Source organism: Cynara cardunculus (assembly GCF_001531365.2).
Source record: "Cynara cardunculus var. scolymus isolate 2C chromosome LG 3, CcrdV1, whole genome shotgun sequence".
Classification (NCBI taxonomy): Eukaryota; Viridiplantae; Streptophyta; class Magnoliopsida; order Asterales; family Asteraceae; genus Cynara; species Cynara cardunculus.
Window position 1 is genome coordinate 5,354,305 of NC_037530.1, and position 26,679 is coordinate 5,380,983.

Genomic DNA, 26,679 nt, shown 5'->3' on the forward strand with positions numbered 1-26,679 from the left:
GTCTCTGATCTGCTAAGAGGTAATTCTTATTTGTTAAAAGAAAACACTACCGCTTAATGATTCCAATAACCTCTGAGTGGTTTTTTCATCCCAGTCTCCCCAAACGAGTCTTCGTTTTTCCATGCTTGCCCTTTCTCACGCTGCTCTCCAAGAGAAATCAATCAGCTTCTTCAGCTGAATCTGTAGGTACTTCTCTTATCGATTGCAACTCTCATGGTTTCATCTCTCATCGATTGCATCTCTCACCTATTGGTCATAGAATTTTGGGCCAAACCTATATATATATATATATATATATATAGATAGATAGATAGATAGAGAGAGAGAGAGAGAGCCGAAATCTATATATATGTGTATAGCCTTGGGGGTCTTTTGGAAGAACCCATAATCTTGTTGGGATTAGAATTAGGAACACAAAACTGAAACTTCATGGAACATAAATATCACATTCAAATTTGTTTCTTACAAATGGTTTATATACACATAATTTGCATTACTATGCACACCAAATAATGAAACATTCAACCAATCATTCGCAACATAAATAAGCAAACATCTAAGATATAGCAAGATACTATAAGAAACTTTACAAATGGCACATACTAGAGTTTATGGAAACATCTAGCTAAACCATCCTATTTTGGGGGTGGTTCCAGTAGCTCGGCACTTGGCCGCCACTTCTTCTGCTTTGAGAAGATCTTCTCCACGTTTCGCTTCCGTCATTGCTCTCTTCTCTTCTGCTTGTTTGTGTAGGAGAGCGATTTTGTTCTTCTGCTTTTCAATATACTTGGCCTTCTTCTTCTCCAAATTCTCCTGCTCGTTCATTGTTTTTTGGTTAAATGATTATTTGAACATGTTATCTCTCTCTTTGTAAAGACCCAAGATGGTTAATAATCATAGAATCTAACCAGATAGAAAACTGCAGAAGAATGTTACCTCAATCTTCTTGAGATCAGCTTCTAGATCTGCTTTCTTGCTGTTCTCCCAAGCTCCAATGGCAGATAGCTTCTGTTGAGCTCTATTCAAGATGACGAGTTCAACACAAAATAATTCATTAGTCAAACACTGCAAGGATCTTTAATCTACATCGTCTTAGAAGATTAAGCAAAAACCGAAAAAATCAACCCACTTCAAATCCTGCCATTTGCATATGCACTTATAGCCATCGGGAGATTTACCTCAGGGCTGTGGGCGAAGCCTACAGTCTCAACTTGCCATGGGATTAGTCTGGGTGAAGTCTGGATCACCCATTTCCAAGAAAACTGATATTTGTTGGGGTTTGGATGGTGTGAAAAGGGACGGAACTCTATCGCAAAGAGTAGTGCGGCTAATTGGCTAGGCTTGGCTAGTGAAAAAGTGTTTGTGAACTTCTATATATCTATCTATTAGAACACACTTTGAGGTAAAAGACAATCACACTAAGATTAATATTTGATTAATAAGATCAAAGTTTATAAAACAATAAATATTTTTTTTACTGTGGGGTAAATAACAGAAGCTGATTTCTTACTTGTTCTCTGCTTTGGACTTCTCACTTTCTTCCCAAGCTTTGATTAGTGCATCTTTCTTCTCTGTTGAAACTCTGGCAAGAACAGCATCTGAAGAAATAATCAATTAAATCTCTTCTTTTCTTTTTCTTTTTTAATTTTTTCAAAATCAAAATCACATAGATGCTCATAATTACCTCTGTTGACAGAACCCTCTGCAGGTTTATCCTTGGAAGGCTCTGTTGGCTCTGTCATATAAACAAACACTTAGACGACAATATTCTTGATTAAACACAATTACTGAAAGTTGGGTTTTTTTTCTAGTTTATAATAGATTCAAGAAACCAATACAAATCTAAATTCATCAAAGAAAACCAAGAGAGAAAAAAGAAACGAATCAGAAACAAACTTGACGGAATAAGAATCTTAAAAGTACAGAAATTGTTACTTTCAACTGGAACGAGGGCTTTGGAATCATCAACGGGATTTTCTTGAGGAACAGGAGGTGGTTCAAGTGGAACAATAGCTTTCTCCTCCACCTCAGCGGCGGCAGGTGGTGGCTCCGGCGGGCACTCGGGTTCAACCTCTACCTTCTGGGCTTCTTCAGCTGCCATATCAAAAGCAAAATTGGGAAAAGGGAAGGAGGATTAAAGAGCAGATATTTTTGGCAGAGAAGGGAATAGTGTGAGTAATGATGGAAGGAGCTGTGTTGATAGTTATAGATTGCCCAATTGTGTTTATATCATGAGCTGGCACACCCCCACGCGCACTCTGTTACCCACGCGCCTTCTACCTTCCAATCAGCTCTCCTTAATTTCTCTATTTGGTGATAACAAAACTGTTACTAGATGACTTTCTAAATAAATAATATTTTTAGAGTAAATTGCAAATTTAGTCCTTATGGTTTGTAAATGTTGTAGGTTTAGTCCTTATTTTAGAAATCACAAAATTTTCACTTCTTACTTTGTATTCTTTTATGGATTTCGTCCCTAAAACAACTATCCCCGTTAAGCGACCATATATGTGAAGGGCATTTTCGTCATTTTAACCTTTTTTAATTAAAATTTGTATACGACTTGACATTGCATATGTACAAGTGTTAAAATATTTATGAAATAACCCCTATCATCACTCATCGTCCATTCACACCACCTTTCATAGAGACACTGGTTTCGGTTTCTTCTCAAACCCTCCGCCCCTTCAGAGTTACCGACAAACTCACTATCGAATGGGATTTTCTAGTATCATCCTACATTTAACAAAATTGTTTACAAGTCAGAAAGGATGCTAACCCTGGACTAGAGGAGCGATCAAATGAAAACCACCCTCATTTGTAAAAACCGTACAAACCACTCTCATACGTCGATTTCATTATTTAATCTTATGAAAAAAATTTCATGAAATTGTTTAATCTTGTGAAATTGTTTCATATAATACTTTTTTTGATGAATTTGTTTCATATATGGTTATGAAATTGTTTCATATAATACTTTTTTTGATGAATTTGTTTCATATATGGTTATGAAATTGTTTCATATAATATTTAATGAAATTTTAATGAAACTGTTTCATGTATTTYTCTAAAATTAARATAATGAAGATGATAAYATYCATGATTAACAMCCTCMACAATAAAAATGGTTAATCAACCTCTCATAATTACAAAAAAATGAACAAAATGAAAAATTATGATTGGTTGAATGAAGTTTTCACGGTTTTTACAAATTGAGTGGTTTTTATTTGAACGCTCCTCCCCTGAACTATTCTCTTTTTTGTTTTTTTTTTTTTTTTGATAGGGAGGGGGGAGACCCCTCCAGATCAAGGCAAAACACTAAACATAAAACAACAAATACGCGCTCGGGTGGGGGCGAACCACATCCACCAGAATATCCAAGGCTCCCGGAGGAGAAGAAGGAAGAAAGAAACACAGGAGAAGGGAAAGAGGAAGGAGAAGAAGAGAGAGAGAAGAAGAAGAAGAGAGAGGGAAAGGACCCAAAAAGAGGGCGAGAGAAGAAGAAAGAAAGGGAGAAGGGGAGAGAGAGAGGGAGAGAAAGAAACCAACCACAAGGGAAGGGCCCAGCCAAACCAAGACCGGGAAACAACGGGGGGTTTTTGTTTTTTAGATTAAGGTTAACGTGGCATACTTGAAGGAAGGGAAGTAGAAGATGGATTTTGTTGTTAATTTGTAATCAACCATTCTTATATATAACGGCTTTTCGGGTAGTTTGTAATTCGACGAAAATTGCACAAAGTGAAATACTGAACACCAATTACAAAGGGTCGGACTCGGAAAATCGCTCTAAAGGCCAGAAAGCTCTTTCCCACCTGCTAACCATTTGTGACGTTCATTATATTTACAAGCCAAATGGTATTCAAACATCTAAACGAGATTTTTCAATTTCTAAATTATAGGGATTAAACTCGTAGGATTTGCAAACATATAAACGAAATTTGTTTTACTCTTATTTTTAAATAGGAATATAATATTTATCTAAATAAAAAATATATATTATTATATAATTTAATAAATATATTTAGCTAATTTATACTATCTATACTATATTATGAAGCATTTGATAAAAACTCTTAAAAATCATTTTTTATGCATGAAATTTATTGATACATATTACTTAAAATTCAAAATTACAAGTAAATTGTGCGTAAGTACAACTTATTTAAGCATCATGTTTGAATTTATGTAACTAACTTTAGATAAATATAATCAAATAGAGAATAAACATCTCATTTTAAATATAAAAAAATAAAATATTATTAAGATAACTATTGAGTTGTAACAAAATACTTAATTATTATTTAAAAAAATTATATTGTTAAACTAAAAATAAAAAAATAAATTAAAGAAATACATAAAAAATGAGAAATTTTAAATAATAGTCTGATACTAGTATCAATATATATATATATATATATTTATATTTTTTAATTTTTTTACGATATCTTCATATTTATATTTTATTCAAAAAAAAATATTATCGCTTTCTTAAAACCCATAAAACCGTATTATAACATCGACTAAGACATAGAGATGTATATCGATGTATTATGTGAGTACCCTTCTAGTATTATAAAGCATTTGACAGAAAACTCTTGAAAACAATTTTTTTTGCATGAAATATTGTTTATTGATGCATATTACTTAAAATTCAAGATTACAAATAAACTGTACGTAAGTACAACTTATTAAAGCTTCATATTTGAATTTGTGTAACTAACTGCACATAAACATAGTCAAATACAAGATATACATTTTATTTTAAATATAAAAAATGTAAAATTATTTTATTTTAGGATAATAATTGCGTTCTAACAAAATATTTAAATATTATCTTTATAAAAAATTATATTATTAATCCAAAAAGAAATTATTTCGTTATTAAAGCTAAATTAAATTATAATAAAAAAATTGAATTAAAGAATTTACACAAAAAAACTAAAACTTTTAAATAGTTAATTTGATACTACTATCGATATATTTATTTTCAAAATTTTATAATATCTTCAAATTTATATTTTATTCAAAAATAACATTTTTATTCATTTCTTAAAATCGCATAAACATTAGTTTAACAAAAAATAATTGTTACTTAATAATTAAATGGTCAAAAATATTTTTCAATGATAAAAGCTACGTACAAACAAAGTAACGAAAGCAAAGTTGTAGGACATGTGACAAAGACGTAGCTTTGTCCTTTGTGTCGATAAATATAAAACGACCTTAAAGGTTGTTTATCAAACGCTTATTGAGTAAGCTTTTGACGTCAAGAGTTATCACTCTTAGGGACCGTTTACCAAACGCTTACTCGGGTAAACACCAAGTCATTTTACCTTACCGGATGAATATGACAAAGATCAAGAATCTACCCGGTAAGAGCGAGAAAAGAACCAAAAATCTTACCCGGTAAGTGCTTACCGGGTAAAATGTTGCATACGATACCATTTTGGTGGACTAAAATCTTATCTGGTAAGTAAATGATAGTGTTAGATTTTACCGGTAAGCACTTACCGAGTAAATGTTTGGTAAACGGCCCCTTACTTATCTTATCGAATAACCTTCTCAACTATCAAAATTGATTGTTGGTAGGCATGCTTTACCGTTGTACGACTATTTTTTCTTACTTACCTTGTAAGATTCTCGGTCTTTGCTACACCTCTTATTAGGTAAGACTTTCGGTTCCTATCGTACTCACTCTGTAAGATAAGTGACACCCGGTAAGTATTTGACATACGACTCCTAAATTTAAATTGGGGATAAGCCGAATATTATGATAAAGGGTATATAAAAATATGGTACGACTGTCTTCTAATGCGACCTCTAAAAAAACATTAAAATGTGGGTCTATCTCTGCTAAAATACAAAACTCTTCCAACCACTTATTAAAACGTACAACTCTAAAACCAGTATACACATTTTTTTTTGGAGATCATGAATATTAGACCTCTACGATATAAATCCTTGTGGTCATGGAGGTTCACCTGCGATGAAGTCAGGCCATTCGTGGTCGTCTGGGGATTAGTCAATGTGCATAGGCCCGGAAACCTAGAATGGTATAAATATAGAGATCTTCTACAATTTAGTGGTGGGTTAAAACAAATATGATCTTATTTTAATGTTTTAGTGATGGGTTAGAGGTGGCCTAACGAAATAACTTTGGAACTGAGTGTCTATGTTATTTTCAAACAAAGTTGCATACTAAATGAAATTTATGTGTTTATGATGACAATTAGGGGTGCTCATGGGTTGGATTGATCGGGTTGAAGATATTTAAACAACCCAACTTAATGCTTGCGGTTTGAAAAATCTTAACCCAACCCAACCCAAATGAAAGTGCAACCCAACTCAACTCAAACCGTACGGGTTGGACGAGTTAATCGGGTTGATACTTTGGTACATTAAAATAATCTTCTAACATTGAATATGTTATTTCTCTACTCATAATTTCTTTTTCATCATCAACCATTTGATATAACTTATCCATATTTCTTACGTATATCACATCCGGTTAGTTTTCTCAATTTACGTATATATGTTTACAGTTACTGAACATATATACAGATGAGTTATATAGAGATGTGAATAGATTGAAAAGATGTGTATATGAATAGCGTACGTGATAGTGTAATTGTCTAGTGTATATATTAATAGAAATTCAACAATCATATTAAATCAAAAAAAAAAAAATGAATATCGGGTTGGGTTGGTTTCAAATAATAGTAACCCAATATCAACCCAATACCTATGATTTAAAATTTTTACAACTCGATTAGACATTGGGTTGAGTTATTTAGCATTGGGTTGGGTTGGGTTGATCGAGTTGGTCGGGTTTTCGAGCAGCCCTAATGACAATATTTCAAACAAAATGTTCATTTTCATGAATATATTAAGTATTTGTAGCACAATTATAAATGTTTAAATGTTTTATCCCCCATATGTTTGTCGGTAAATATCAGGAACACTTAGAGGTCGTTAAAGACTATAAAACAAAATACAGATAAAAACCAACATCTGTGACAAGTCACCTCTATACTTGACAAGAAAAAAAGGACAACTCGTCCTAAGATAATTCTTAAATGCGAATTTGATTACAGTTATGGAAATCTCAATTCAATATCACATGAAAAAGTATTTTACATGTTTATGGTGTTATGAATATGTTTTATGTGTTAAATGTCAATGACAATAAAATCATGAACTTATCAGGGCAAAAAAAAGGTAATTACCGGCAATCTCAACTAGTTCCACACGAAAGCACCTTCAAAGACACCAATGTAAAGGGACATTTTTTGGCTCATTCAGCAGTTGAGGCTAGTAGGGGCTTAGGTTCGAACACAGGACATGTCTTGTATTTGGACAAAGACACCCCTACCCCTTTGCTAACCGAGCTACAAGCCAAAGGCAAAATGGTACGATCTTATAGTTCGCCTCGACTCAAAAAGATTAATCAATTTTCGAATGAGTCGAATCGAACGTTATTGTTATGGAGATCGACTCTTTAAGTTCGTTCCTATACGTGTGACAACTGACATGGGTGTATTTAGTTCTTGAAACAAAATAAAAAGTTGTTCTGAAAATACAAGAAACGTTTTGAATTAAAAAAACCAGTGTTATATATCTTTATACGAAAATTGTAACTTTTAGTTAATACGAATTTTAAATTCAAAAACAAAATAAAATAACTAATAAGAAATGAATTTATTGTTCTATAAATTTGATATTCAATAAGCATCGGTGTAACGCTCGAGTTTCCTGATATTCTTATTTTTGTCATTAAACCTCGTTTAGCGCTTAAGATAGTCATTTCTTATGCTGTTTGTTTGTGGTGAAGTCTACGTTGGAACCGTGTTTGAAACCCCTTGAAAAAGACCAAGTCAGGCACAAAACCGGATCCCGCGACCTCAAGTCGCGTGGGAAGCCGCGTATGTCACTGTGAGCGTGACCAAAGAAGCGGGCGACTTGCACCATGACTTCAGGTCGCGGGCAAGGTCGCGTAAGTGCTTGACCTGGACATTGAAGTCCCGATTTTTTGGCCTTCTCTCGTTTCTCTTCACCAACATTTCCTCTTTCCTCCCTCTTCATTAACTTCTATTCTTGGAGCGTTTATTCCACTTCTCCAATCATTTCAGAGAGATTTATCGTCAAGTTAAGGATTCAAGCCTAGAGTCCAAAGATCCAAGTGTTCATCTCCAACATAATGCAGTTTCTAAGTGAACGAGCTTAAGTTGGATTTTGGAGATCTCAAGGTAAAGACCTAGTATGGTTAAACTTGGTGACTCCACAAGAAAAAGACTTGGAAAGTTAAGCTTGTTAACTCATTAAACTATAGATCTGGAGAGGCTGATCTTAATAATTGGTTATCCTTAAGTGATGCTTATATAACATTTGAATATGGCTTACTTATGTGTTCCGCCACTGTCAATGGTAAATCAGGCCTCCCCCATCATCGTAAGAAGTTCTATGCCCTTACAAGGATGAGCTCGATTTGAATGCATGCAATAATTTTAAAGCTATGTTTCAAGTTTTAATGTTTTATAGCTTTATTCTATGACTGTTTGAACTCACTAGGCGTTAAGCCTAACACTTTTTTCTTAAATGAGATGTATATCTGGATCTTTTAACAGTGAGGCTCTTAATGCTTGAGTGGAGAGATTGTGTGCCGGTAGTGTCATTTTTGGGTTATCATTCTTTTGGAAGAAATTGTGGAGTTACGACAGATAAATATTCTTTTGTCGGTTGTAACAATACCCGATTATAATCTAGATCTGGAATTACTTTAGATTAGTAGGTTGTTAGCTATCGTCCATTCTTTGATGTAAACTCTCTTACTATTTCACCTTTGTTGGGTGATTTTATTTGATCTAGCTTTTAATCCGCTTTATTTTTAAGGTTTTAATTATCTCCTATCTTAAGAATGTAACAATATGCTTTTGCCGAGACGGCAAAATCTATACCCAATGAAAAGTTGAGACTCGAATTCAAATTTAATCTCAATTTTATCAGGGAATTCTCGAGTAGAATGGGAATGGAAAATTCCCGAATTTTAAAACTGCAGACGAGGATGGATGATATCCTTCAACCCCAACATATTTTGTAGTATAAATAATTAGATATATGTATATAATATAAATATAATTAATTCCTTAAAATATATAATTAATGGTTTAACTTGTAATCCGATTATTATTGATGGTTTAATATTTTTAATTAATGCATTTTTCTTCAATAAATAAGATAAAAATATTTGATTTTAGAAAAAGGTCATTTTTTGAGACATCTAATTGAAGAAACATTAATTTTGTAATAATTTTGTATTTGATTATATCTTCTATGAAAGTATATTTTGGGGTTGTTTATCAAACACTTACCCGATAAGTGTTTATCGGTAAAATTTAACAATACTATTTACTTACTGGGTAAGATATTGATCCACCAAAACGACATCATATGCAATAATTTACCTTGTAAGCACTTACCGTGGTAAGAGTCGTTACCTTCACTTACCGGGTAAAACTCTTGGTCCTTGTTTTGCTCTTACCGGGTAAGATTTTTGGTCCTTACCATATTCATCAGGTAAAGTTGTGTGACTTGATAAACATTTACCCAGGTAAGTATTTGGTAAACAGCTCCTTAACCAAATTTAAGACATAATACATTTTTTTCTATATTCATGGTATATTTTTATTTTTGAAAAAAAAAAGAGATTAAAAAAATCACGAAAATAGATGGAGAAAAATATTGATTGTATGTCTGTGGCGACAAGATGCAGGTTTAAATCAAAGGGTATTTGGTTTAACAGTACGTGAGTTTTTGTTCTTTTTGGAGTTTAGGGGTTCAAACCTCACCAAATGTGAGAAATATGTGTGAGTTTATTTGTTCTATTTGTTGTATATAAATATTACATACTTCAAAAAAAGATGCAGATTTAATTATATTCCCTGTTAGGTAGGGGTGCTTACAAACTCGACAAATCTGATCAACCCGTCCAAATTAATCAAACCCAACACGAAATAACTCAATCAAAAATAACCCGATGTCTAATCGAATTGTAAAATTTTCAAACCGTAGGTATTGGACTGATATTGTGTTGGTATTATTTGAACTCAACCCAACTCGATGAACTCAATATCCTTATATTTCTTGGATTTAATATGATTGTTGAGTTTATATTAATATATACACTAGACAATTACACTATCACGTACGCTATTCATATACACATCTTTTCAATCTATTATCCGTCTCTATATAACTCATTCGTATATATGTTCAGCAACTGTGAATATATATATGTAAATTGAGAAAATTAATTGAATGTGATATACGTAAGAAGTATGGATAAGTTGTATTAAATGGTTGATGATAAAAAAGAAATTATGAGTAGTAAAATAACATATTCAAGGTTAGAAGAATATTTTAATATACCAAAGTATCAATCCGACCAACCCGATCAACCCGTACGGTTTGGATTGGGTTGAGTTGAGATTTTTCAAACCGCAAACATTGAGTTGAGTTATTCAAATGTCTTCAACCCGATCAACCAAACCCATGGGAATATGGGGTAAACAAGTCAAAAAAGTCAAAATAAGTAGAATGTGCATGAATACATCTTATTAAAGCTCCATGTTTAAATTCGTGTAGCTAACTGTAGATAAACATAATCAAATACATGATAAACATCATTTTTAAATATAAAAAATCTAAAATATAATTAAGATAATCATTGAGTTCTAACAGAATAGTTAATTATAATAAAAAATTGAAATAAAGAAATTATAAAAACGAGAACTTTAAAGTAGTTAATTTGATACTAATATCGCTTATTTTTTTCAAAATTTTATAATATCTTCAAATTCATATTTTATTCAAAAATAAAAACGTTTTCTTTTTCTCAAAACCACATAAAATCGCATCATAACATCGATAGACCCAAAATATAAAATGAAACAATAAAATCAAGATGTATCTCGTTGCATTGTTCGAGTACTCTTATATATATATATATACATATATATATATGTATATATATAATTTTTTTCGATCCTTAGATTTCATATTTTCTTCTCTTACTGCTTATTACCTGATAGAACGACTCAAATTATATTGAAACAATATAAATGATTCAAAGCAACAACACCAGTATTGTCCTTACGTTGTAGCACAGTTCATTCTGGACTATTATAATTGCATAAACTGGTGAAGATTCGAATATGACGACCACTATGTAGGAATCACAATTCTCTTTGAGGATTTAGCGCCTCATAGGCACTATGCTTTTATATTAATCACCTAACTGGTTTATATGTATCTGATTTCTCTCTAACATAACACTTTTAAGATAAATTAGTATCGACGTCTCAAAGATTAAAGATCCCAACATAAACAACATTTTTTTTACATTTTTTAAAATCTTAATCTTAATATTAAATGTTTGAGTGAATTACATTTTTCGTCCCTGTGATTTGCTAAAAATTGTGATTCTTGTCCTTGTCGTTTATATGGTTTTCACCCCTATAGTTTATAAACCTTTGCTATTTTTGTCCTTATGATTTATTGTTGTTTCAGTCTTTGTGGTTTACGGTTCTTTACTATTTTGGTCTCTTATACTTCAAAAATGTAAGAATTAACTCAGGAACAAAAATAGTAATAAATTACAAATTATAAGGATAAACTTCAATTTTTTAAACTATAGGGACGGAAATCAAAATCTTTAACAAACCATAGGAACGAAATATGTAATTTATTGTAAATGTTTTTGTCTGACGTAAATGAATAATTGTAAATCATCTCTTTAAAGTTTGGTGAGATGAATCCTAACTCCACACAATTTTTTTTCTGTATCTATACTATATTATAAAGTATTTGATAAAAATTCTTAGAAACAATTTGTTATGTATAAAATATTGTTTATTAATACATGTTACTTAAAATTCAAGATTACAAGTTGATTGTGCGTAAGTATAACTTATTAAAGCTCCATATCTGAATTCATGTAACTAACTGCAAATAAACATAATCAAATACAGAATAAACATTTTATTTTAAATATAAAAAATCTAAAATATAATTAGGATAATCATTGAGTTCTAACAGAATACTAAATTATTATCTTTATAAAATGTTATATTATTAAACCAAAAATAAATTGTTTCATTATTAAACTTAAATACCAAAAGACAAGAACTTTTAAAAAGATTAATTTGATATTGATATCGATATTTTTTTTTTCAAAATTTTATGATATTTTATTCAAAAATAAAAACATTATCGCATTCTTAAAACCACATAAAATCATAGTATATTGACATAAAAAATAATAAAATAAAAAACTGAAATCAAGATGTGTCTTGATGCATTGCATGAGTACCCTTCTAGTTTTATTAAGAGTCACTAGGTTCGTAACTATTATTGATCCATTAAACAACAAAAAAATCAATGTTTTTGGACCAGGTCCGTAACCACCGGTCCGCAACTATTGTCAATCTGACCCAAAAACCATTTTTCTGTGAAGGTGGACACTTACGAATCTGGCATTACGGATTCAAAAAAATGGGTTTTGGGTCGGATTCGTAATAACTATGGTTATAATAATTAGCTCGTGTAGTGGGTCTGCAATAATAATGGACTTAGATATTACGGATCTAGTGACTTTTTGAATAAAATCCAGAGAGAACTGGTTATAAGGTTAATTTAATTGTAAAATATAATCATTTGGGTCAATATCCTTTTAATTTAATATATTAGCACCATTATTATCTTTAATCAAACACACCTTTAAATAGCAATACAATAATTAACAAATATAATAAATACTTTGTACTTTATTTTAATTTAAAAAACTACTACATTAATTTAATAAATCAAGCATTTAAAGTTGTTATAATTGCCATTATTAGTAAGGAGAATTTAAACTTCACAATTATTACAAAAATAATAACTATTTTATTTTAATAATTATAGTTTTAACTATATTATTAAAATATTTTTATATTTAATATATTTCTTTCACATAAATATTTATTATTAATATATTTTTAGAGATTTCCATCTCTTTTTTACCAAACAATATAGCATAATTATGGAGTGAAAAACTCGACTAAGGAGCCGTTTACTAAACATTTACTCGGGTAAATATTTATCAAGTCTTATTATCCCACCTAATGAATATGGTAAGAACCAATAATCTTACATGGTAAGAGCGAGACAATGACCTATTAACTAATTGTTGCATATTTGATCCCTATAATTCTGTACAAGGTCCACAATTATAGGGATCAAATATGCAAATTAGTTAATAAATCTACAATAAATGTGTTTTTTCAGATTTACATATTTGGTTTGTTATTGCAGATCTGGTTTAAATACTGAATTTTTTCTTACATTTTAATTCCTCTGTAAATTATGGATTTGTCAATTACAAACCTATGATTATTTTAGTAATTTTAAAAAATGATTAAAAAATAAAACCATAGGTATCAAAATAGATATTTTAATTAATTTTTTTTTAAAGATATGTCGACCAAATAAAATTGTCAACAACTCATCAACAACGGACGTTTGCAAGTCCACAAAGAGGTACAGATTCTAACTCAAAAGATTCTGTGGATGAATTTACACAACAAACCCTCAACTAAGACGTACATTCAATTTAAACCTTTATCTTTATTTTATTTGCAGATTATGCACAAACTTACCTTTTCGAGACTGAAGAACCTAACTTATGCAGAAAGAAATAGCTCCGTTACGGTCTCAAAGTGTTGAACCATAAATTAAGAGCTCGTCATCTGATTTTTAGAAAGTATAGAAAAATATTTGAATAAATTAAGGGGTCGTTTACCAAAAACTTACCCGATAAGTGTTTACCGGTAAAATTCAACACTATTACTTACTTATAGGGTAAGATTTTAGCCCACCAAAACAGCACCCAGGAGCGGATTCACCATGTAAAAGGTGGGAGAAGGGCCCCCATTAAAAAATAAAAAAATAAATTTTTTTAAGGTTAAAAATTGTCTTTTGTTACTTTATACCATGGTTCTCCTCCGTAATTTCTTGTTAGGGCCTCCACCAACTAAAGAAAGTATCTTGAAATCAACCAAAAAACTGAAAAGTTCCTTGAAATCGATAAGAAAACCTTAAAAAATCCCTCGAAATAATCCAAAAAAACTTCCAAAATCTCTTGGAATGGTGGAATTAGGCTTAAAACACATCGGATGACTTGGTGGGCGTTTAAGCTACCTTAAAGGTGCCCCCACTAGACCAAAATCCTGGATCCGCCACTGACAGCACCGTATGTAATAATTTACGATATAAACTCTTATTGTGGTAAGAGTCGTCGCTTTCACTTACGTGTAAGACTCTTATTTATTGTCTCGCTTCTACCGGGGTCCTTGTCATATTCATCCGGTAAGATAATGTGATTTAGTAAGTGCTTACATGGTAAGTCTTTGGTAAACGACCCCTAAAATTGGTTTTAGGGGGTGTTTGGGATTGCTTATTTGTTACAAGTTATACTTTTCTACAAAAATGTTTGTCAACTTATTATAAGTTCGAATTGTTTAACTTCTTTAAAAACTTCTTATTACCGGTTTGACACCGGTATAAGTTGTTTATCCAAACACTCGAAAGTGCTTATTACCAATATTACACCGGAATAAGTTAATAAGTTGTTTTATAAGCAATCCCAAACACCCACTTAGTTTTAAATGAAAAGACCATTAAACTTTCTTATTTTGAATGATTAAGCTCCTGAATGTTATTCAATAAATAAACCATCGAACTTACTAAAATTGGTTACTTACATTTTTGTAATAAAAAAAATTACCTATAACCAACTAGAAATGTTTTAGAGTGAAAAACCTAAGTCAGTTTTATCGTTTCCAAACCCAACCATATTCAAACCCCTCGCACACAAGGGCATCACTTCCCCTCGCCACTCCTCGTCAAACTATTGTTGTCCATTCTCCATATTGCCCCTCGCCACCGTTAGATCCTGCCATTGATCTCCCTCTTTTTGCTATAATCTTTTTTCTCTTGATTCTTCCACTTTTACAACAATTTAATGGAACACATGTACACATATTAAAAAAAAAAGAATTGAAAACAATAAAAAATAAGGGAGATCGATGGCATGGGCCAACAACGGTAATGAAAGGTGATAGAGAGCAGACAATGATAAAGTGACGAGGGGTTTGAATGACGTAAGATTTTGGAACGGTAAAACTAATTTAGTTTTATTTACATCAAAACCTTCCTAACGGGTTTCAGGTAACTTTTTTTTTTTACATTAAAAGAATGTATGTAACCAAACTTTAAGAATTCAATAATTTATTAATTCAAAAATTTAATTATTCAAAATGATAAAGTTTAATCAGTTTTCATCCAAAATGAAAATATCCCTTGGGTTTTATATTACTTGTATTACTTTTGAAGTAAATTATATTTCGACCATTACGTATCTGTGTTGTAGGCTACAAATAAACGCCTCATATTCATCGTCATTTCGCTCTATGCTTTTTCCTTTTACTAACTTCGGGGCCGTTTACCAAACGCTTACCCGGATAAGTGTTTACCAAGTAACATTACCTCACCGCATGAATATGGTAAAGACCAAAAATCTTACCCGATAAGAACGAGATAAGAACCAAGAGTCTTACCCGGTAAGTGAGGGCGACGACTCTTACCACGGTAAACGCTTACCGGGTAAATTGTTGCATACGATATCGTTTTGGTGGATTAAAATCTTACCCGGTAAGTAAATTATAGTGTTAAATTTTACTAGTAAGCACTTACCGGATAAATGTTTGGTAAACGTCCCTTCCATTCAATATAATCAACTGATCTATAACAATCTCACTTTAAGACATGTTACAATTACGTAAGTATATTGTTGTAATAAAGAGTATACGTGTTAGAAAGATATGTGGTCGGTATCATTTGAATTCAAACCCATTTATGACATTTCACCTATTTGCATTTCTACCAAACTTACACCTTCCATAACACAAGTTTTAAAAATCTAAAAGGTGATTTAATTTGATTTTGTCTAATTAATATTTTATTTTTAATTATCGTATTAAATAATTTATATAAATATTTATCATTGTTTTAATTTTTGGTGTACATAAATAAACCATTTTTTAATAATTTTTCTCTCTTTTATTTTATTTATAATTTACTTATTTTCTTAATTCGAAATTGAATATTAAAAATAAGAAATAAAATATTGGTATGATAATAAAATTTGAAGTTGTAATTATTTTCCCACTATTATTATATTCTAATAACCATTTTATTAAATAGAATTCAACTATTTATACTATATTATAAAACATTTGGCAAAAACTCTTAAAAATCATTTTTATATACGAAGTACGGTTTGTTGATGCATATTACTTAAAATTCAAGATTATAAGTAAATTATACATAAATACAACTTATTAAAGCCCCATATTTGAATTCGTGTAACTAACTGTAGATAAATATAATCAAATACAGGATAAACATTTTATTTTAAATATAAAAAAATCTAACATATAATTAGGATAATCATTGATATATAACAAAATACTTAATTATTATCTTCATAAAAGATTATAATAAAAAATTTGAATTAAACATAAATTAAATTAATTCAAAACTAAACCTAAATTAAATTATAATAAAAAAATTGAATTAAAGAAATTACACAAAGAAACAATAACTTTTAAAAACATTATCGCTTTCTCAAAACTACATAAAACCGTATTATATCAACATAAAAAAGGAATAAAACCAAACATTGAAATAGAGATGTGTCTCGATGTATTGCATGAGTACCCTTCTAGTTTTTTTAAATTTATTTGTCATAAAAAATTCAATTATAATCAAGTTTAAAATATATTGTTAAAGAAGAAAAATAGTCAAATTTAGAAAATTGCAACCAAAAATTAAAAGCATGACTAGTTTTTTAAAAGCTAGTTTTTAAGATATTAAATGCAATTATTTTTCAAAACTTTAAAGCATGGTTGGTTTTTATACGTGTAAACCATAACTACGAATTTTTATGACAAACTATGAAAAGCATGATATTTGTTTGATTTTGTAAAATATTTTTTTAATATTCGGTGAATTTTGTGTGAAGATGTACTTTTCAAGGTTAAATGTCTTATATATATGGTCGACATCAACACTCTCACAACTTCAATTTCGGGAATTTTTAACACCTTGGAACAAGATTGTGCCAAGGAAAATCAATGTTTTCATTTGGAGATCTCTACTAAATCGTCTTCCAGTAGTTCAACAGTTACAAATAAAATGACTCGATCTGAAGCCAACTCTATGTCTGATGTGTAAAGATTTCATCGAATCGGTGGAACATTATCTTCTTGGTTGCAAATATGCTAGGGATTAACCACAAGAGTGGTATCTGATTGGTTTGAGCTTGACTCCAAAGGTCAAAAATAGCAGGAGGTTTCAGGTTAAAATCTAAGGAAGAATAAAAATCCCCTTGTTGCCACGGAAGTTCAAATATTGTGACTGTGATCTATCTGCAAAGCAGGTGGTCGTTCTGGGATTAGTCGGCTCATATAGCGGGTTGGATATCCAGGTTAATAAAAAAAAATGCTAGGGATTTGTGGGGAAACATCTTCAAATGGTGGAGCTTGGAGGATTTCATCACATCTTCTTTAATGGGGCTAATTTGTTTCGACGGTGTTAGTCGTACTGCGTGTTCTTCAAAATGTATCTTCCAAGCTGTAATTTGGTTGTTGCATACTTTCTTTGAAGAAAAAGGAACTTTGTATCTTCAAAGGTGTTGGTTTGAGCAAGAACCTTCTTGACGAAATTAATTTCGGTTCTTCAATTGGATATTTCTAAGATGTATGTCTTTCTATAAATATTGGAATTCTTGGATTTTGCTTCTCCAAATGCAGATGCAATCTAGCCTTTTTTTTAGTTGTTCTTTTTTTTCCATTTAGTCTCTCTTGTTTTACAGGGTCACTGTTGTTTGTGTGTTAGGTTTTTTCCCTTTAAATTCTTTGTTTTTTACATCTCGCAAAGCTCTTTCCGTTAATCTAATGGATTTTAAAAAAAGAAAGCACAATTAATTTTCAGAATCACAATTTTTTTGAAATATAACTGGTTTTGAGATGTCAAAATTATTAAATTTGATTTATTTTAGCTAACAACAAATTTTAGAACAAGACAGACTTTGATATTTTTTCTTTAAAACATGATTGATTTTATTATATCACAATTTTAAATAATTTGACTATTTTTATGACAAACTTTGAAAATGTAGTTGTGATTATCCGTACAAACACTTCAAACAAGACAATTATGACATTTTTTATGGCAAGATTTTTAAACGTCAAGAGTATTGGCAGGCTAGCAACCAAAGATATCCATCCAGCAATAGATCCTTTAGTTGTTTTTATAACATTGAGTTTTTGAAATGCGACCTTTATAAAAGACAAATATCTAAACATATGACTACATGACTAATTTACATAACACTCTTAAATACTTTGATGGTCACAATTTTTTTTATCATTACATCATAGAAATCAAACAGAGAGGCAGAAAGAAAGTGCGAAAGATGCATTAAAATGTGTTAAAAGATGAATTTGCCTTTGAAACCCACATAAAATGCATATTTTATGTGTATAAATCATAGTTTGAAAAAAAAAATAGAACATAACAAAAGTGATTAACGGATTTTTATTAAACTGTTACCAGGTAAGTGCCTACTGGGTGTTATTTAACTCATTAGTGAGTGTGACAAACATAAGAAAGTCTTACCCAGTAAGAAATATTGTAAGAACTCATACTCTTCCTCTGTAAGTGACGGAGAAGGTAAAAAACACTTACCACAACTCATTTTAATGGTCTAGAATGTTACTCAATAAAACAAGTGAGAGTGATGACACTTACCGATAAACAATCCAATAAGCGTCTGATAAAAGCTCGGATAAAAAACATTAAATTAGGGTGATGGCCTTTTCTTTAATTTGTTAAAGGAATTGACAAAAAGACTGTATTACAGGTGTATAGATTCATCTTGAATTAAGAATTTTGGTAGGTTAAATATTCCCAACAACCACCCACAGGGAGGTTATGGTCCCCATCTACCACAAACCCCACACCTGCTTGAAGATGAAATAAAGTGAAAACAGAATCACTGCTGCTCTCTACTAGCTATAGCATTGCCTCTTTAGGGTAGGGGTTCAAGCTCAATAAGATGCTCTACTGCTTTCTCTCATAACTAACCTCCATTTTTCAATTCAACCATCTTATCCTGCATTTACTCACTAATTATGTTCAACATTATTTAAACTAATTAAAAGGTACAACATTTTACATTCACTTTTTTATACAACAAAAAAAACTATTGATAAAAACTAGATATAAAACCATGATTGCAACAAGCGGACCTACGAAGGCTTAGGTGGGATCTCGTACTACTGTTCAATCTAGTTTTGTGAGGGAATTTTTTTAGGGGTGCTTCGAGATATTTGAAAATATAAGTAAAAACCAAAAAAGTCCAAGAGACATGAACCAAAAACCTATAAAAGGCCTTGCAATCAACCAAAAACCCGTAAAAATCCTCAAAATCAACCAAAAAAACTGAAGAAATTGTTCGAGACGATGGAATTTGCCTAAAAACACATCGACCTTACGCCTACGACGTAGTATTTGTCTTGCTCAAATGTCAATTCCATTCGGAGAGTGCACCCCTGATTGCAACTAGATACAAACACAAAGTTTTAAGAATGAAAAAAAAAACTAAATCTATATAAAAGTAGTGTTATATCCTTTTCTAAAAGATGCATGCAAAAAAACAATAGGATTTTGACCAAATATTAATTAGGATGATTTTTAAGAAGTTAAATATGATACATACACATAAAGACAAAAAAAAAAGAAGAAACATGTAATTTGGATGGTTTTGGGTGGTAATTAGATGGCTAAATGTAAATGGATAAGGTCATTATATCACTTTATATGAAGTGGATCATAATTAAACTTTTTAAGTTTCTTTGTCCAAACCCTGTTAGAAACACCTTCCAGACCACAACACGACACCGTTGCAAGATTTCTGATGGAGTAAAAAAGGGACCGAATCTTGGAGTTGAATGCTACAACAGCATCATGTTCTCCTACCATTATTCACATATTCTATTCTAATCCTAACAAATAATACTTCATTCCTACTTTTTTGACTTCAAGTATCATGTTTTATTTATTTTTATAATAATATTTCTAGTTAACCAATTATATAGCCGTTGTGTGTGTGTGTGTGAGAGAGAGAGAGAGACAGGGAGAGGCACATGGGCTCACATGGGTAGATGCTTTCATGGATTAACAGGGCTGTAAGTTGAGACTTTAATTATAGATATGGGTCAATCATAGATAAGCCATACACTTAATGCTTCAATAATGGATACTCCAATATGGGTCCGGCTGCCTGCATAAAACCATCCATACCTGGCCACGCAATACCCCAGGGTTGGTGTGGCTTTTGGTCCCCCAAATAATGCTCCCATAAATCTACATTCCAAATTCGACTCTTTACCATTAACCTAAAATGGTTAGATGATCTATGTGTTTTAAGAAAATACAACCCAGAAGTTTGATCTACAAGTTGAGTACCGGCTTTGAGGATTGTAACGTTACTCTGTCATGCAGGAATACAATATTCTAGTATGGCTACCTACCTTGTTGTCTAATTAAAGTACAACTTGTGATTGATTTAACTCGAATCAAGAACCAAATTTTTTAAACTTTTTTAGGCTAATAAAGAAAAAGGCTTCTTACCTTGCATTTATGGTTCTTCATCTATGACAGCTATATACCAAGGCTACAAGAGGACAGCCCATCTGGGATGCTGTCAGGAGAGATCTGAATTCTGGATCCTAATGTAACAACAAGAGATAGATCAAAAAACCAGAAGCAGAAGCAAAATGTTCAAATCGGGAAGATGGAAGACTCAAAACAGCAAAAAAGTGATGTTCCAAATGCAGTTTCAAGCAACACAGGTATGTTATCTGTAATGAGATCAAGCAATTATGGTTTATCAATATACGGGTTTTAACGTTTTTACCTCTGGGTGTGTTGATTGCAGGTGCCAAAGCTGAAAGGAAAAGGGTTGATGATATCTCTGATCCCAGCAGATATTGGGAAGCCCACAGCCAGATTAGAGAAAACTGCAATTGTAGAAGGAACCTGTACGTGGGAATCTCCTATTTATGAGATGGTTAAATTGGTTAAGCATCAAAAAACAGAAACATATAAAGAGAAAATTTACTACTTCAATGTGGCAACGGTAAGAAAATAACTGCAAAATTTGTGTCTCATCTTCGGTGAAGCTTTCGATGGCGTTGTAATGTTGTTTCAGGATTCTCACAGGGATCCTCGAAAGCGGGTTTTGTAGGAGAGGTAGGAGTTGATTTTGCTGATTTTGCAGAGGCAACTGAACCTCTTCAAATTTCTCTTCCCCTCACAACTTCAAACTCTGGTGCAATTCTACATGTAAGTTCTTTCTCTCTCTCTGTTTACCTATCTATCCATCTATCTATCTATATATACACACACACATGCATACATATGTGTGTGTGGCAGTTTAAATTTATTAGTGGCTTAATGGGATCACAATACCAGTCTGAAGTTCACTTTTTAAAAATTCCAAAATGACAAATTTACTAATACTTATAACATGAGACAGGTTTTCATTCAAAAGATGCAACGAACAGACGAACAAAGGTATAAGAAGCATAGTTAATCAATCCGATATTGGTTTTTTATTTAGTTGATGTAATATTGATCAATTCTTGGGGCCATCTCAGAGAGTCGGAAGAGAATGAATCTCTACAGGCTGAATCATTCAGATCGAAGAATCAAGCAAGTGATGGCAGCGAAAATGAGAACATCCTTGATTTTGCAGAAGTAAGATACATTATTAGCAGCATATTCCGATTCCATTTATGCACAATGCAAGTTATGAGGGTTGAAATGTTACTAAAGACACTGAATTCAGCTTTCTTAAAGCTGAAGGTTGATATTTAGAGCATGTTTCCAATTGTTAATCAGGATGACTACATAAGCAGAGTAAACTCTCAGAACAACAGAGATCCTCGGTTGGAGAACAATCCTAAATTCCAGGAGCATACAGCTGTCAGAAGGAACCCAAACCCTGTGAATAAGAAGGGTGACGCCCTTCGGGCAGAAAATCATGTACAGCAAAGATCAAGCACCGATTGGTCATTGGGTTCTCTTTCAGACAGAAGTATGGCTGATCTATTAAACAGCCCAGAACACAACTATCAGGATCAGACGAATGGGTATGCTGAAGCATCAAAGAATGCAGTTGAAGTGTTAAAAAGTGATGTTACCAGGTTGGAAAGGCAAGCAGAGTTATCAGAGCTGGAGTTAGAGTCTCTTCGTAAGCAAATGCTGAAGGAGAACAAAAGAGGACAAGATCTCTCGAGGAAAATTGCTGAACTCAAGGAGGAGAAAGAATACCTTAAAACAGAATGTGATCAACTCAAATCCTCACACAAACACATGTATAAGGCAGTTCCTCGTCTGTCAGAATCACCAGAAGTATTGAAGGTTCTTTTAGATGAAGTAAGAGAAGAGCTAAAGCGTGAAAAGGATTTGAACAAATCACTGTCATTGCATCTAGAGGAAACAGAAGAGTCCAATTCTAAATTGTTTCTTGCAGTCAAAGATCTTGATAGAATGGTAGAGGAAAAAAATTCAGAGATGTCTGATCTTTCTGAAAAGCTGAAAGAAAGTCAAATGGCGAAAGAAGCTATAGCATGCAAAAGGGACCATGAAAAAGAGAAGATTGAGGGCCTGTATGCTGAAATAGAGCTCCAAAAGAAAGAGAAGGAGGAGTTGAAGATCCATATTGAAGATATTTCTGTAGATTATAAACTTTTACTGCAGGAGAACGATGACATCTCTTGCAAGTTGGAGCAGACACAGATAGAACAGATGGAGATGCAAAGCGAATACTCAAATTCTTTGGCCACAATTAAACAATATGAACTCCAGGTAAAGAGAATAGAGGAAAAGATTATGAATCAGACATCGGAACTCTCACAGTCTTTGGATATGATCACTGAGTTAGAAACCCATGTTAAGGGCTTGGAGAAAGAATTAGATAAGCAAGGGCATGATTTTGAAGACGATGTACAAGACTTGATGAAAGCCAAAATAGAACAGGAGCAAAGAGTTGTAGAAGCAGAGGAGGCTTTAAGAAAGACAAGGTTGGCCAATGCTATTGCTGCTGAGAACCTTCAGGAGGAATTGAGAAGGCTTTCTGTCGAAATGACATCAAAGCTTGATGAGAAAGAGAAGCTGGCTTCAGAAGCAATTGCTGAAGCTCAAAATTTGCAACTGCAGATGAGAGACTTACAAGAAGCACTTGAGAAATCTCGTCAAGAGTTCTCATTGACAAAAGATATACAAGAAGCAAATAACTGCGATTTTATTAGAGATGCAGAAGCAGAAACACCACGAGAATGGATTAGAGAAAGAGAATTATTGGTGACAGAACTTGCTTCGCTAAAGAAGGAAACAGAAAAGCTACAGAAGGAATCAACAACTTGGACGAGTTTGATGAGTGAAAAGAACGTTATGATTAGGTCTATGCAGTCAGAACTGAAAATGCTAAGAGGTGACCACAACGAATTGCGACAAAGGTTGTTGGTAATTGAGTTAGAGAAAAGCAATCTACAGAAAGAGGTTTCTAGGTTAGAGCATAACCTAAGGAAGAAAGAAGAGGCAACCACAACCATGGATCAGCCAAAACACCTGAACTTGCTCAAGGTACATAATCCAATTTCGGCTTTCACACACGCATTAGATACATATACAAATGCATGTAAATGTACACACAAGCAAGCACTCAAACATTTACTCATCCATCACATGTTGAAGGAATCATATTCTTTTTTTTCTGCATATCCTAAGTAAGGTCTATCTGATTCTGTAACTCCAATAAAGTAAACTATTAAACAGCCTCTTTACTAGGGCCAGCCAAAAACCCAACCGAACCGCCAACCCACCCAACCCAACCTGCAAATAACCCGATTAAACCCAACCCGCCAAAGATCTGCCTACATCTTGAGACAGAGGAAATGTCTACGTACATCTCCCCTCCTCCCTCTTCTGGATGGGATATATTGAGTTTGTTTGGTTTGGTTTATAAACCAGCCGTACTTGTATACATAACTTCTCAGATTTCTGTAGAAAGCAATACCTTTTTAAAGACTTGCAAATTAAGCACTTATGTTTCTACATGAATAGCACCATAACTCACCTGATGACTTATCTTCGATCTGCAGGAAAGTAATGTACCATGTGATGTTAGCATCACCACAAACAAGCATGATGTAAGCAGATCCACTCTGGAATCAGCAAAAAGGTACACACAATTAAGTTAAAGCAGTTTCACTTATTCCCTTCCTTTGCTTCTTTTTTCAATCTCCATTAATGTATAGATACATAATAAAGAACTCTTCATCTTCTGTGTTTCCAGCAATGAAAGAAGAAGATGCTCACAGAAAGAGCAGTCAGTGCCCACTTCTCATTACAATGATGAGCAGAACCTTAACAGATTATTAAGTGAAATATCAACATTGGATGAAAGGAACAAACATATGGAAAGTGAGCTGAAAGAGATGCAAGAAAAATATTTAGAAATAAGTCTAAGATTTGCAGAGGTGGAAGGTGAAAGACAACAACTTGTAATGACCTTGCGTAATCTGCGAAATGGTAAGAAGAAATAGCAGTATTGTAGATGCTTGATGCCTAAAATTGTAACATATTGTGGCGTGAATCCAGTTATGGGAAGATCAACGAGATAGGTTGTGTTGAGATTGTGTTTGGATATCCCACAGCATGCACCACCATTAACAAATCTTATACACCATTATCTTTGTGTTTGTTTTTCATCTTGCATCGAGTAATGTCACTTACTGTAAAATGTTTAGTGACGACTTTATGTTCTACTGGCCCATCCTTCTTTTCCATCATGTGGGACTTTCAATGTTTATGGAACATACTTACAGGTTTGACATCAATTTTGATGCAGCAATTGATTGCAGAAAAGTAAAAAACCCTATGCTTTTACCTTCAAAACTTAATGTACTTCTACCTTTCACTTCTGGTAATTGATACCCTAAATTATTTTTGTTTCAAATATGTAATTTGTGCTGTGTTCCCGACCAAATATTACTGGAAAGTGTCATGCGCTTATTGCATTACAATACAGTTAGTGTAATGAAGTCATTTCTTTCATTTAGATATTAGAGATAAGGATGTTTTTCTTTAATTAGGATCTTCCACCACTAAACAGATAACTTAATATCACCAACCCTTCCTATGGCAGAAGAAAAAGAGCTGATGCCCCCACGTCCAACCTCCATCATCCCAACCACCATGCCACTGTTGGACCACCATCAGAATAAAAGAGGGTAGTCCCTAAGAGGAACCAACATGCCACTCTGATTTCTCCCATTAATGGATCACCTACAATGTCATTGAAGCCAACGATTAGCCTACCTCAAGCCAGACCAACTATCCCAGTATATCCCACCCAGGGATCGGGTCTAGGGAGGGTAGGATGTAGGCAGACTTTACCTCTATTCCAAAGAGTAGAGTGGATGTTTCCATGAAGACCCATGGCTTGTGAAAGAAAAAAGATGAAATTTGTCCAAACGATGAGCCTACCTCTCTCCCTGCCAAGCTAAACTCAGGCCCAACCCAAATTTGATCCATTAGACCCATATATATCTGATTCAAATGCTATGGTGATGCAATCTCCCCTTCCAAATCAAGGTCCTCTGGTCTCTCTCTCTCTCTCTCTCTCTCTCTCTCTCTCTCTCTGTGCCGAGGTTGATGTGGGTTCTGTGTTTTCTGTATAGCTAATGATAAAGAGGTGATATGAAGGCGGTACGTGAGCTGGGTTCAGAACGTCCAATTTCTAAAAAGGTCCCAAATGGTAGTTCCCAATGTTTGGCACTTTCCATACTTGATGGGTGCAACATCAACAAATTCACTCATGATCTAGAAGTGGGTTCATAGTATTGTTTGTGTGTTCTGGTGCTTGGTGCAGAGCATGATACTTACTGTTTACCAAAGAAATTCAACCAGACTGGGATGGGGATGTGTGCAAGAATGAGATCATTGACATATCTTTTCAATATTCTTACAACTCGAACAAAATTAGTCATTCAAAGGTTATGGCTGAAATATAACGACTACGGTGGTGTTTTACTAGAACTTAATGGACTTAACGGGTTGGAGGACGTATTCGATTCCCCATATACGAATGTTTGTTTAAGATATAAATCAATAGATCAATGACTTAACAGGTAAGTTACAATAGACATACTTTCCCCATTAACACCATAATTTTCTCACCATACCCCTCTCATATCATACACACCTCCACGTCCATATTAAGAACACATAAAAAACAGTGATAAGGATACAAACAAGGGAATAAGGAAACTTAGGATAAGGATACATGAAACACAAAATTGTGATCTCAAGTGTAAGTTCATCTCATGAACGGTTTATGTATACCTTTCCATTTATGATCAAGTAGGAAAACTAGCGAGCCATCAAAACCCACATTTTACAGCTAAAATTGGGTTGATAACCAAGCTAGTTAGATGATGAACCAATGCC

At 32.8% G+C, this 26,679-nt stretch overlaps 2 protein-coding genes and 1 long non-coding RNA gene across 3 annotated transcripts; 1 reads left to right on the forward strand and 2 right to left on the reverse strand.

The window, feature by feature from the left end:
• Nucleotides 1–420: 420 nt before the first annotated feature.
• On the reverse strand, nucleotides 421–2,196 carry LOC112508915 (remorin-like). The gene is made up of 5 exons (XM_025113766.1): nucleotides 1,936–2,196; nucleotides 1,685–1,735; nucleotides 1,511–1,598; nucleotides 937–1,018; nucleotides 421–813 (listed from the first exon to the last, which is right to left on the reverse strand). The coding sequence occupies exons 1-5, from the start codon at nucleotides 2,099–2,101 to the stop codon at nucleotides 622–624; spliced, it is 579 nt and encodes a 192-aa protein (XP_024969534.1). The 5' UTR covers nucleotides 2,102–2,196; the 3' UTR covers nucleotides 421–621.
• Nucleotides 2,197–20,483: 18,287 nt separating this feature from the next.
• On the forward strand, nucleotides 20,484–24,938 carry LOC112508525 (myosin-2 heavy chain). The gene is made up of 9 exons (XM_025113168.1): nucleotides 20,484–20,679; nucleotides 20,824–21,014; nucleotides 21,101–21,301; nucleotides 21,385–21,507; nucleotides 21,701–21,738; nucleotides 21,822–21,921; nucleotides 22,066–23,811; nucleotides 24,330–24,409; nucleotides 24,524–24,938. Exons 2-9 carry the CDS (start codon nucleotides 20,940–20,942, stop codon nucleotides 24,771–24,773), a joined length of 2,613 nt encoding a protein of 870 aa, XP_024968936.1. The 5' UTR covers nucleotides 20,484–20,679; nucleotides 20,824–20,939; the 3' UTR covers nucleotides 24,774–24,938.
• Nucleotides 20,618–21,513, reverse strand: LOC112508526. Its single transcript, XR_003068779.1, has 3 exons — nucleotides 21,287–21,513; nucleotides 21,080–21,201; nucleotides 20,618–20,891 (listed from the first exon to the last, which is right to left on the reverse strand). It is a non-coding gene; the product is annotated as an uncharacterized LOC112508526 (long non-coding RNA).
• Nucleotides 24,939–26,679: the final 1,741 nt, after the last annotated feature.

Coding starts and splice junctions, on each gene's coding strand:
- LOC112508525 (XM_025113168.1), top strand. CDS start 20,940: ATGTTCAAATCGGGAAGATGGAAGACTCAAAACAGCAAAAAAGTGATG. Junction 21,302..21,384: donor ACTACTTCAATGTGGCAACG/GTAAGAAAATAA, acceptor GGATTCTCACAG/GGATCCTCGAAAGCGGGTTT. Junction 21,739..21,821: donor CAACGAACAGACGAACAAAG/GTATAAGAAGCA, acceptor GGGCCATCTCAG/AGAGTCGGAAGAGAATGAAT.
- LOC112508915 (XM_025113766.1), bottom strand. CDS start 2,101: ATGGCAGCTGAAGAAGCCCAGAAGGTAGAGGTTGAACCCGAGTGCCCG. Junction 1,736..1,935: donor AGCCCTCGTTCCAGTTGAAA/GTAACAATTTCT, acceptor TTTATATGACAG/AGCCAACAGAGCCTTCCAAG. Junction 1,019..1,510: donor AAGTCCAAAGCAGAGAACAA/GTAAGAAATCAG, acceptor CATCTTGAATAG/AGCTCAACAGAAGCTATCTG.